Below are 12,402 nucleotides of genomic sequence, written 5' to 3' on the forward strand. Positions count from 1 at the left end.
AACGTGATCCTTTCCCTGCTTCAGTGGTGTGCTCCTCTGCCCGGCTGCTGGGCTGCCTGTCGCTGACACCACTGATTGTCAGACTGGAGTGCTTAGAGAGTTTGCAGACCTTTACAAAACCATGTCTTATGAGTTCCAACACTTTCCCTCTAGTGTGTTGCGAAGAGAATGGGCTACCTGTGGAAAGCAGAAAAGTTGTAAGGGATGTACCAGCTGCTGGCTGCTGGGAAAGGGAGTGGGTCCTTACCTGCTCCTGGTTACCCTGCTGAGCGGCTGCTGCCCACTCTTACAGAGAGTCCCCAGACCAGTAAGTGTGAACTTGGTTGCCGAATGTCAGCAGGCTATCCACGGAGGGTGAGCATACAAGAGACAGCTTGCAAAGGCTTGTCTCACAGGGAAAGGGGCCAGTCTAGAGACATTTAATTGTTTTATTAAAGCTTTTTTTAATATATATATATAATGTTTCCTCTATTCTGACTACCGTGCATCCTGGACTTGGTGCTCTTCACCCTCTTAAGGATCCAGCCAATCATGACTCATGAGTCAGTTTAATAATAGAAAAACATCCAATCTCAGCTCTGCTTTGATTGGCTAAGGACCTTGAGCAATGAGTAGTACAGGGCTGGCTCTCACGGGACAGAGATCTTGCCCAGTGTCAGGCTTTGCTGGAGAAAAGTAAACAGTAGACACCAGTAGGGCAGGCAGAAGTCTGGGACCAGTGATGTAACTTCTCAGATCTTTTCTTTCTGCTGTAGAGACTTAACATATGAAGTCTCCGGATAATGTATGCTGTTATGTTATTTATAGAGAAGTAATCGTGAGATATCTCCCATTTTATGCTTAGCTACCCAGTGTACAGTGTATTTTCCAGGAAGCTACATCCCATAAACACTGAGTCTCAGGGAGGTTAAGGAGCTGCCGCAGAGTTACTCAACTGGGGAGTAGCAGAGCCAAATTAAAAGCGAGGCCCTTCAGACTGTGAAGCCCAGCAACTTGCCATTACCTGGCAGTTTCTCAAAGTGAAGATGAGCAAGCCTGGGAAGCCAGCGGCATGAGGAAAAGTTGATCTGGGGCTGATCTCCGAGATATGCGCTCTTCAGTGGTTCCTGAGCATGGCCAGAGCTGGCTTCTGAGTGGGCGTGTGGGTGGTCTGAGCCCAGACAGGCCTACTGTCTTCCAGTTTATTAACACATTTGGCCACAGGGACTGAGAATGTGTTGAGGTGGATTCAAACCCTTCACTACTTCAGCTCAAATTCACATTTGCTGAAGGTGAACCAAGTATCATCTCCACAGAAGGGCTGCTTCATGAGGATCTGGAAAGGAGAATCAGTTTTTGCTCCCTCTGGCTAACACCTGGCCGGTCTTTAGTATTTGTTGAGCATTTACTATATTCTGGACAATACGTAAATATTTTCCCATTTATCATTGTGGGACTGTGAGGGTTATATTGATATTAATGTCTTATACCACCACGAGACAGTTCAGCCCAAGAAGGATGTGTATGTGCGTGAATTCATTCAGTGGAGGGCACAAAATATTTGACTTGGCACCCAAGAATCGTTAATCTTTATGTAAGCTCTGTGGAATCTCTCTAGAGTCAGGCAACCCGAATAAAAATTGTTTTCCCTGGTATTTCTATTTTTTCTTATAATAGTTTCTAAAATATATATGAGTTCAGAAACATTGGGAAAGACGGAATCTTAAGATGTTATATGTATTTCTGTCTCGTCCATGGCATATATAGGCTTCTTTGGTGAATGTACGTATTTACACACATGCACACTCTTTACTCAAAAGGTGCCTTTACGTTTTCATGGCAAAATTAATTATAGAAGTTATATTTTAAAACTGTGAAGTAATATTATTGAACAGCGTTCCTTACTTTACTACTTTTGCCCTTTATTCACCGTATGCATAAATCAGACGCCTGACAGAAAATGGTTAATTTTTGATGGACCAGTGGATGCAGTGTGGATTGAGAATATGAATACTGTGCTGGATGACAATAAAAAGCTATGTCTGATGAGTGGGGAGATTATCCAAATGTCACCACAAATGAATCTTATTTTTGAACCCATGGATTTAGAAGTTGCTTCTCCTGCCACTGTAAGTTCCCAATTTTCACATCTGCTTACAGATCTGAAATGTTGTGAGTTTATTGCCTAGTAACTTTGACTTTAGATGAAAAGTATTTATAGAATTCGTTTTAACAGCAATCTGTGATTCTCCAAGAACAGACATCTTTGTTGACATACCTTGATAAATGTAAGAGTCAAGGATTTTTCCCTCTTTGCCTAGGACCATTTGGTGAAGTTACACACAAAAAATTTAGATCAGGAAGTTATGTCTGTAAAAGTATTCTTCTTCCCCCCAGAGTTTTCTGAAGGTTGTAAGAAATAGATGTACCAAGTCATATTTCTTTTATAAGCATTACTTTGATGGTAAACAATTACTGTTTTTCCAGGTTTCCAGATGTGGGATGATTTACATGGAGCCTCACATGCTGGGCTGGAGACCACTGATGTTGTCTTGGATAAATCTTTTACCTGCTACAATCAGTGTTATTCAGAAGGAATTTATAATAGGCTTATTTGACAGAATGGTCCCTGTCTCTGTTGAATTTATTAGAAAGCATACAAAGGTAAGAAGGGTGAAAACTTTAAGATTTAGAAACTAAATGGAAAATCCAAATTAGCCATACATGTACATTTTAATGTCTGTTTTTATTGTCAACTACTAGATATTAAAATGATTTAACTAATTTGACAAAAACCTCTTAAATACACATTATTTTATAACTAGGAAAAGGGCAATTTAAAAAATAATGTCATCTGTGACATCTAAAGAACTGGGTAGTGGGGCATTTGGAGGAACATGTGTTACTGCTTTAGACATACCAAATGAGGAATCGACTGTATTTAGCATGAGTGCATCCCTAATTGTTTAAGGATTACTGTGGATACCTAGTAAAACTAGGGTTCAGAAAGGGAAGCCAGTCCCCAGTGGAAGGATTGAAAGAGGTCCTAAAGTAAACAAATCCATTTTTCTCTCCTTTGTTATACTCTAGGGGTGAGGAAGGGGGAGGGACAGAAGGGAGAGAAGTGACAATGTGAATGGAAGCATGGGAGTCTCCTGCCTCTGAGAACTGATGGAGTTCAGTGAGGCTGGGAATTTCAGGGAAGGATGCTCAATTTCTGCTTTGGGAGATACGGACCAAAGGTGTTTTAAGATGACTTTACTCTGGACCAAATATAGGGAAACAGGGCTGGGATTTCTCCTGCTATTGGAAATACAATAGAAAAGCTTGAGGCAGGAGTCTGGGTCAACGTACAGATCTGGAAAGTGGAATTTAAAGTCATGGTGATGAAGATCACCTAAAGGCAAATCCAGAGAAAAAAAGAGAAAAGATGGCATCCTGGAAATACCAGCAATTAAGAGAGAAGAAAGGAGAGCTTTTTAAGAAGCATATAGTCAGTATCATCAGAAATGACTGAGAGGTTAGGTCTCCCTTGGCTTTGGCAGTAGAGAAGAAGATCATGGGGGAGCCGTGGTCCCAGCACTTGCAGGGGAGAGGCAAGGGGACTTCAAGGCGGTTGGTTAGGAATGTGGCTGATACTGTTTGTCAGTGGGTGCGGGCTGCTCTTTCATGAAACTTGGCTGTAACCGAATATGTTGTGGATACAAAGTAATCATGTTTCAAAAATCAAATATGAATCAATTGAGGGTCATGATAAAATAAGCTATAGGGTTTTTTAATTTTATTTTTTCCTCCTGGCATTGTCAGAGAATATAGATATTGCAAATAAACGAATTTTCCATATAACTGGAACTAATCTTTTCAATAGCAAACAGAAAAAAAATTTTTTTTAATTGAAGTATAACTGACATACATTATATTAGTTTCAGGTGTACAGCATAATGATTTGTATATTTTGTGAAATGATCACCACAATAAATCTTGTTAATGTCTGTTGCTATACACAGTTCTAGAATTTTTGTCTTGAAAACTAAAAAAAAAAAAAAAAACCCTTTTAATGTAAACTTTCTGAAATGTACTTATATGCTTTTGTCCTCTCAAAGAAATTATGAATACCAGTTATTTACTAAGTAGTAAGTGTCTGTCTTATTAGTCGTAGTAACTGTTCACATGTTAGAGCTGCATCGGGAGCACTTAGTCCCCGTCCTTAGACACTCAGTGGTCACTTCTGCCTGCTTCTGCTGGGACAGTGGTCTAATAAGAAGTCAGCTGCTTCTAACCGTCCATGTGTCCATTTCAGAGTTAATTCTTACATGTTAACTGTGAAGCAATACAACCTGAAAAGTTGAAAGAGAGCTGGAGGGGGAGGACCAGTGTGTGTTGAGAACTTGCTGTATGCCGCATGGTTCTAGGAGCTGTGACACGTTATTTCACTTATTTTATAAATTCTCTTCATGAGAACCAGAGAAGTAAAGTGCACAGCATTTACCCCACACCAGCAACACCTTATGCTCTTCAAGACTTAAGAATATATTTCATAGGAATGAGTTTACTCTGGTTACTGCTGTAGCTTACAAAAATGTTCGTAATGGCTTTTATTTATTAAGCATGTTAGGTAAGCAGATTAATCGCCTCCTCTGAAAGATTTTTTTTTTTTTTGGTGTTTAGGTTTATGAAATTGGTATAACATAAAATCTGTGTTTGTGATTAAATTAACTAAACGTGTAACTGAGTTTTTTAAAATTTGGGAATCAGGAATCGGTATCAGGATGGTTAAAGAGCACACACTTCCCACTCTAGGGAATTAATGTGTGCCTCAGGTTTCCACCTATAAAACTAGAATTGTGATAATAGGACCTTTTCATAGATACCATGGCAGTTAGAACTAAATGAGTACAATAAAAATTAGTTGCTGCTATTTCAATAAGTGTCTAATTTAAATTGCTTCATTGACCTTTTTCTCTGATTTTTCAGGAGTTGTCTCCTACTTCTGATACAAACTTAGTGCGATCCCTCATGAATCTGATAGACTGTTTTATGAATGACTTTGCTGACGAAGTCAAAGTCAGAGAGAGGAATGATCGAGAAACTTACTCTTTACTGGAGGTAAGTCTGCTCTTTGAATCTTGCTATAGAAAGACATCTACTGCTTTCCCCAGTGCTTCCTAAATTATTAACCTCATTTTTTTCCCCGGAACTGGAGGCTGGACAATGGGTGGCAGCTGAACAGTGAGGAAAAAGTCAAGTCCCAAATACCAGGTTCTGGTGGGAAAGCGCCCTTACTGGCAGTTCTGTTGAATTATGAAGTTTGGGGGGAGCCTGATGACCCCATAGATCTGCTACTGATACCTTGGCTCATATGGCCAGTCTCAAAGATGTCAGTGACCGTTTGACAAGATTCACCTGCTTTTCAACCTCCAAATTATAATTCATTGATTTTTTTCCCCTTATGTTTTCCCCTTTTTCATGAGATATAAATACTTAACAGGGAACTATATTCAGTATCTTATTGTGACCTATAATGAAAAAGAATCTGAAAAGGAATACATGTATGCATATGTGTGACTGAAACATTATGCTGTATACCAGAAATTGACACAACGTTGTAAACTGACTATACTTCAATACAAAGGACATACATATGTGTGTATGTGTGTATATAAGTATATATTTGGATTGAGAAAAGCAAGAAAATACATAATCTATACACTTTTAAAAATTGGAATAAAATTATCAGTAGACATCAAATATTCTTTAATGATATATAAAAATATATATATAAAAATAAAAATAATAAAAAACTAAGTATGGCTAATGGTAGCAATTCTAATGTAGTCAATATGTTACCTTTTTGTGTGTATTGTATGAAATAAATTTTTTATTTTATTTTAAATAGTTTCCAGAGAGAGACAGTCTGTGAGTAATCTAGGAATAAGTGAGTGGTGTCAAGCTAGAGTTCACAACTTTTGTGACTATAGTGAAGATTTCTAGCCCTGACATTAAAAAAGGGATCTGATGATTGGATTTTTAAACATTTGAGTGGTGTGTATTATCTACCCTTTTCCTTCTGCCTGAGTCTGGTAAGAAGAAAGCTTTCAGGATAGCAGTTCTAATTATACAATCAGTGCTCAGATAATCATTACAACAGGTAAATAAAAGAATATGAATTTGTTCTACTTTTTACAAGATACTGTATCAAAATTTAAATTTAATAAACATGTATATTGTGGATTGATTGTTCTTTATTAAAATATGCTTTATGTACTTTAATAAAAAGTTATCTCAGTGTTCTTTTTAATATCAAAGTTCAGCCATGTACTTAAAATAACACCCAATTTGCCAGACTAATTACTCTAAGTTTTTACTATGCCCAGAATTTACGCTTTGCATTGTATTACCTTCTCTGATAGTGATTTTAGAAGACATGCTATTTGATAGGGAAAAACTAATTATTACAAAACCCTGAGATAACTTACTATCATGTATCAGTTTATTCATTTCCTTTCAAAGGTATTAACCTAGCTGATCTGACTTAAGCGCCAAGGATAGATTAAAGCTCTTCTTTAATGCACTGTAACTTCTCATCTCTCCATTCAGGGCATTTTTCTGTTTTCATTGATCTGGTCCGTCGGTGCTTCTTGTAAAGATGATGATCGGTTGAAATTTAGTAAGATTCTTCGAGAACTCATGGAAGGCTCAATTTCAGAAATAACTCGAAATAGGTTTAAATTACTGAGTGGCACCGAGCAAACTTCTTCAAAGGCACTAACTGTCCCATTTCCTGAAAAAGGAACAATTTATGATTATCAGTTTGTCACTGAGGTAAGAGTTCCAAAGCAAGATTTGCAACTGCCAACCGGGCAGAGGCCTCTTGGAGACACACAGTGCATAATGGCTCTGTGGCCACTCTCACCACTGTTCACCTTCAGAGACGGCATAGGGCAGAGGAAAGTGCGCTGGCTTTGAAGTCGGAGTCCTGGGAAAGCCACTTTCTTTCTGTGTAGCCTTGGACTAGTTATTCAGTCTCCCTAAACTTTGTTTTTCTGATTGATAAAATGATAAAATTGTTGAGCCCATTGTGCTCGTTATGTAAAAATCACACATAACGACATCTGGTCCAGCACCAGGTGAGCACTGCTCAAGGACACACCTCTTGGAGGTTCGTGGTGCGTGTTAGCACGTGACAGGCTAAGAAGTCCTGCAAGAAAGCAACTGGGTTATTGTGAATTCAGCCATTCACAATGGACTGGACAACACAGCCTGGGTGGTGGTTAGTTGTTCGTTTTTGTGTAACAGCTCCCTTAAGGACTGTATTGAAGACAAAGTTTAGGCATACTTATTATTTGAATACATGCATATTTAAGTGAAATTGAGATTATACCATATCCCCACTGGGTAGCTTTATATTCTCCTTTTTCCATTAATGAAGAGAACAACTTTTTGTCTCACTGATGTTTCTTTATATTTCTAAAGGCTCCCTATATTCTGCCATCTGGATGGGCCATGATCTATTCAGTTTTCTACCCTTGGACATTGAAGTGTTTCTGTTCCTGTAGTTTTAATGCTTTGGTGAATATTCTTGTACACAAGTCATTGTGTACATACATATCTGATTATTTCTTTAAGATAGGTTCCTGTATCAATTACATTACAGGAAAGGAATTACTGTATCAATTTTTTAAAATTTTATGCCTGTTGAGAATGTATTGCCAAGCTCACCTCAGAAGAAATTCTTCACCCTGCCAACTGCAAGATACCTTTTTATTTTTGCTAATTTTATTTCAAATTACTAACAATACCCTGCATTTTCAGAGCACTTCACAGTCTATTAACCTTTTCCACACTCACTTCTATTTTGTTTCCCAGTGTCTCAGTAAAATATGAAACATAGATTTATTTTTCAAATTTTACCAGTGAGGAAATTGAGGCTCAGAGATATTTTGTGATTTTTCCCAGGATCACACAATCTCTACATGACTGTCCATCCCAGGTTTTCTGATTCTTAATTTTCTCTTCCCCATATGGTGGCAAATATCTATGTTAGAAAAGATTATCAAGAATATCAAAAAGGCATTATTCCTTCATCAGTTTTAGAAAGTTCTAGAAATTTCTTTGCAGTACTATTTTTAGACTGATGTGAATTCAGCCACAAAAAATTCTCTACTATATGAACAGCAGTGCCAGAGAATGCAAAAATGAATAAAGCACAGTGTGGCCCTCAGTGAATTCCTAAACTCTTCATAGGGTGTCATGTGTACTCTAGGGCAGGAGCACCATGTGTCAAGGCCCAGGGGCCTGGGCCATGTTGGGAACCAGTGGGCCTATCAGGGGGGCTGGGTTGTGGGACACATGTAGTTGTGAAGAAAGGATGGGTCTGAATTCCAGTGTGCTTCGAGTGACCAGGAGCTTGAATTTGATTTTGTAGGAATTGGGAGGGTAATGGTATTTTTCTAAGGAGACAGAGTAGTTCACGTGATTTTTTTGAAATTTTTTGTTATAAACACTGTCACAGCAGGTTAAAATTTTAGTTCCCACGCTGGTTGGATGCAAAGATACACTGTCATATTAATTCATAATAATAATCTAATGTTAAGAAATCTTGTCTGTTCTAGATATCTGTTGTACAACAACACCAATGTAGTTAACTCTACTGAACTGTACACTTAAAAATGGTTGAAGGTAAATTTTAGGTGTTTTTTTTTTTAACCATAATTAAAGAGAAATCTTGCCTGAAATGATAAGCTAATATTATAAATTATTAAAGAGTCAAACAATATGCAGCTGATGTTCTATGGTAGAAAATTTTTTATATTGTTTACCATTCAGTGAATAAGATCCTTTACTCTTTAACACGTTTATTAGACCACTTTTCTCAATGTCATTAAAGAATCTAACATTTGGCTGAAATAACTGATCTTTGGGTTGACATAATCAGTGGTTCCAGAGCATCAAGTGTATCACAGCATTGCCATTTCATTTTTATTCACATAAAAGCCTAATTTCTCCTTAATTTAACATAAAATTTAACTTTAAAAAATCAGAGTGAAGAGTTATAGGGGGTGAAAACGAATGTGTAAATACCAGGGGCTGTTGGTCTTGGTGTTGCATCTATTTCACAATGGCACGGAGGACAGAGCTTTTACAAGTATTGTACAGCGTAACATTCACTATTTGGTTATGTATCATACACAGGGAATAGGAAAGTGGGAACCATGGATAAAGAAATTGGCAGAAGCTCCTCCAATTCCTAAGGATATGATGTTTAATGAAATCATTGTACCAACTCTGGACACAGTTCGATACTCTGCACTAATGGAATTGCTGACCACGCATCAAAAGCCTTCAATATTTGTAGGACCAACGGGAACTGGAAAGAGTGTTTACATTATTGTAAGTATGGTAGATATCTACATATTAAAATGTGCCTAGTAGTCCTAAGAATATTTCTTTAATTACCTGAAATGGTAGGCAATATTTTAGAAATACTCAAATATTTCAATGCTGGAGCCACAGAGAATTTTTGAGCAATTGCCTATTCATTTTTTGAAAATTTATTAAAGATATGATGCTACTTTATATCACTAAATTATTTTCCCTTTTAAAAGATATTTTAGTAAAAATCACTTGTTTGGGATGAAGAATTTCATCTCTCTTGTAAAGGGTGTTTTAGTTAATTATACTTGATGTTTAATTTTCTAAATGGTTTAATGTATAAACGATTAGCATGTCATAATAAGACTGATTTTCCTTAATGATTTCTGTAATTATATCCATTGTGTGTTAGTTAAGAAAATGCTAGCTGCTGTAACAGATGTGTCCCAAATCTCAAAAGCTTTACAAAGCCTATGTTCCCTTGTGTTTAGGGGGTCATACTGATCAAAGGACAGTTCTTGCCTCTAGCTTTAGATTTCTGATAGCAGAAAGCTGGCTGGAACTAATAGTAAGTAGCCCCTCCAGCCTCTGGTGTGGCAAGTAAGTGTAAATTTCCCCAGGGTCAGGGGGATACCTCTGAGTCCCTGTGACTTCATGATAAGAATGAATGTGTACTCTGCATATTGGTTTTGGAAATCAGAGAAGCCACACGCACAGGGCTTGGACAAACAGACACACTCTATTGACATGGTAACTGTTATTTCTGTTGGTTCCATCTCTTTTCACATTATGACCCTCTAAGATTAAATTCGAGTGTGTCAGCAGGGATGCTTAGTGGTTATTTTGAAATGTCAAAGCAGAATTGCAACTATGCCTCATTTTATTATTTCCTGTTATACAGAATTTTCTTTTAAATCAACTCAATAAAGATATCTACAAGCCTCTGCTGATTAACTTCTCAGCACAAACTACAGCAGCTCAAACTCAGAATATTATCATGTCAAAACTGGACAAAAGAAGAAAGGGAGTTTTTGGTCCTCCTTTGGGCAAGAGAATGGTAATTGCTCTCTGTTTCTATACATAACAGTGCAGCACTGGTCCTGTTCGTGTGCACTGTTACATTCAGAACAAGGATAACCAGGTTATTCTGGGGCTTTGACATCTTTTGTACAGTTTTTTTAATCACAGTTTTTGCAGAAGTTTTCCTAAAAGTATATTCATATTTGTATGTGTATCAGACAACTTGACATTAAAAACAAGCAGTTGCCCTTTGAATTAAAAGTAGAATATTCATCTGGGAAATTATCTACCTTCCTAATTTGCTCATTAACATTTTTACTCAGAAGAGTCTTTGCTGCTTGCTCTCTAGGCCCTTAAACAGCACAGCTATCAATTAACTGATCTGTGTTCCTCTGCCAAGAATACCCTTCTCCACCTCGCTCTCATCACTCAGAGGTTACAATCATTTTAAAATCACACCTTTCTCATTTTAATGTCTTGAAGTTGTACAAGGGGAAAAGAGAAGGCATATTGAGAAATAAATTGTATGAGAGGATAAATAGATTCTAAACTCTTAACTTTTAAAGGTTGGTGATAAGATTGTTTCCCTGTTTCTCGGAAACACGGATGCTAAGGGGTATTGTTCTTGATCTCAGAAGAACCCGTCACTTCTCACATACGTACACGCTCTACAAGAAGACGATCAGATTCTTTGCCTGAGCTTTGTTCACATGGCAGGACAGCACTATGTTAAGGTGTTAATATTTCCTAATACTTCTTCTCCCTTCCTTCTCAGGTTGTCTTTGTAGATGATGTCAACATGCCTGCTCGGGAGGTGTATGGGGCTCAGCCTCCCATCGAGTTACTTAGGCAGTGGTTAGATCACTGGAATTGGTACGACCTAAAAGATTGTTCTATGATTAAACTAGTGGACATTCAAATCATGTGTGCTATGGGACCTCCAGGTACCTTTTCTCAGTTTGTGATTATTAAGATTGAAAATTACTCTGGTTATATATAAAGAGATAGCTGGAGAAAGAAAGAAATCCAGTTGGCCAACTTGAGTTACAATGTGTGTATATCTTCTATGTGTGTGCGTTGTGACCTAACGAGTGACCACAGTGTTAACCCTGCAGAGTGGGTTGCCTTGCTTGGGGTCATCCTCCCCAAACCAATCAGCTCTTCCAAGTCCTTTCTCTCCTACCTTCTGGGACTTTGCTCCCCATTCCTTGTCCCTGCATTCTGAGACCCCAGGTCCCCTGAGATCCCAGAACCCCCAGGGGAATAAACAGAACAGGAACCTACATAGTTTTAAGCAAAATATATATAGTTAAGATATTATGCACTTTTAAATTCACTTCTTTACCAAAGATTTTGTGATAGAATCCTGCTAAAAAGCAAATGCATTTTGTCTGTACAGATAAAGATGATAATATCCATCAATTTTGTAAAATATGTTACATTATAAGTCAGTTATTAAAATCTCATATTTGAAAATGTTATCATTATTTTGTGAGAATGAGATAATCCCCAAATTTTTAAAAACGCCAGCAGCCAGTGAAGTGGCCATGTGAACCATATAGATTAATCTTAGGAGAAATTATTTAAAGGTGTAAGGGAAGAATTGGGCTTTATGCCAAGGTCATGAAATTCAGTCACACGGAAAGGACCCTAAAGTTTGGTCAGTCAGGATCGTGAGAGTTATGTTAATAGTGCGTACAATATTATATTAATACTGTAAAATGGTTAGTCTTAATATTGCTTTGTAATGAGAATGTTTTACAGTTTACTGCTTTGGGCTATGAGTCATGGAGAAGGCAGCCAATGGCTCTTTCTGGTCAAATTTCCTATGGTAAATAGACCTAAAGAAGACTATATCTAATCAGCTGAACTCATTCAGATCGTTCAACTAGAAAACAACACCTTGAGTTTAAGGAGAAAACTGTTTTGAGGTCAAGGTTATCCAAACAACCGATTACACTTCTCTGTGTGCAGTGAATTTGTGCATCTTTCAAGTTGCTTTGTGCTGTAAAGTGTAGAGAAAATACTCTG

General features: G+C 37.6%; 1 protein-coding gene across 1 annotated transcript in view; it reads left to right on the plus strand.

Moving 5' to 3' along the window:
* Positions 1–12,402, plus strand: part of DNAH7 (dynein axonemal heavy chain 7) — a 220,378-nt gene that overhangs the window by 105,964 nt on the left and 102,012 nt on the right. The window contains exons 33-39 of the mRNA XM_032480142.1: positions 1,926–2,108; positions 2,467–2,643; positions 4,954–5,085; positions 6,577–6,801; positions 9,172–9,369; positions 10,253–10,408; positions 11,147–11,315. Coding sequence (XP_032336033.1) covers positions 1,926–2,108; positions 2,467–2,643; positions 4,954–5,085; positions 6,577–6,801; positions 9,172–9,369; positions 10,253–10,408; positions 11,147–11,315 — 1,240 coding nt within the window. The remainder of the gene's footprint in view (positions 1–1,925; positions 2,109–2,466; positions 2,644–4,953; positions 5,086–6,576; positions 6,802–9,171; positions 9,370–10,252; positions 10,409–11,146; positions 11,316–12,402) is intronic.

The sequence above is a fragment of the Camelus ferus genome, chromosome 5 (genome assembly GCF_009834535.1).
Source record: "Camelus ferus isolate YT-003-E chromosome 5, BCGSAC_Cfer_1.0, whole genome shotgun sequence".
Lineage (NCBI taxonomy): Eukaryota > Metazoa > Chordata > Mammalia > Artiodactyla > Camelidae > Camelus > Camelus ferus.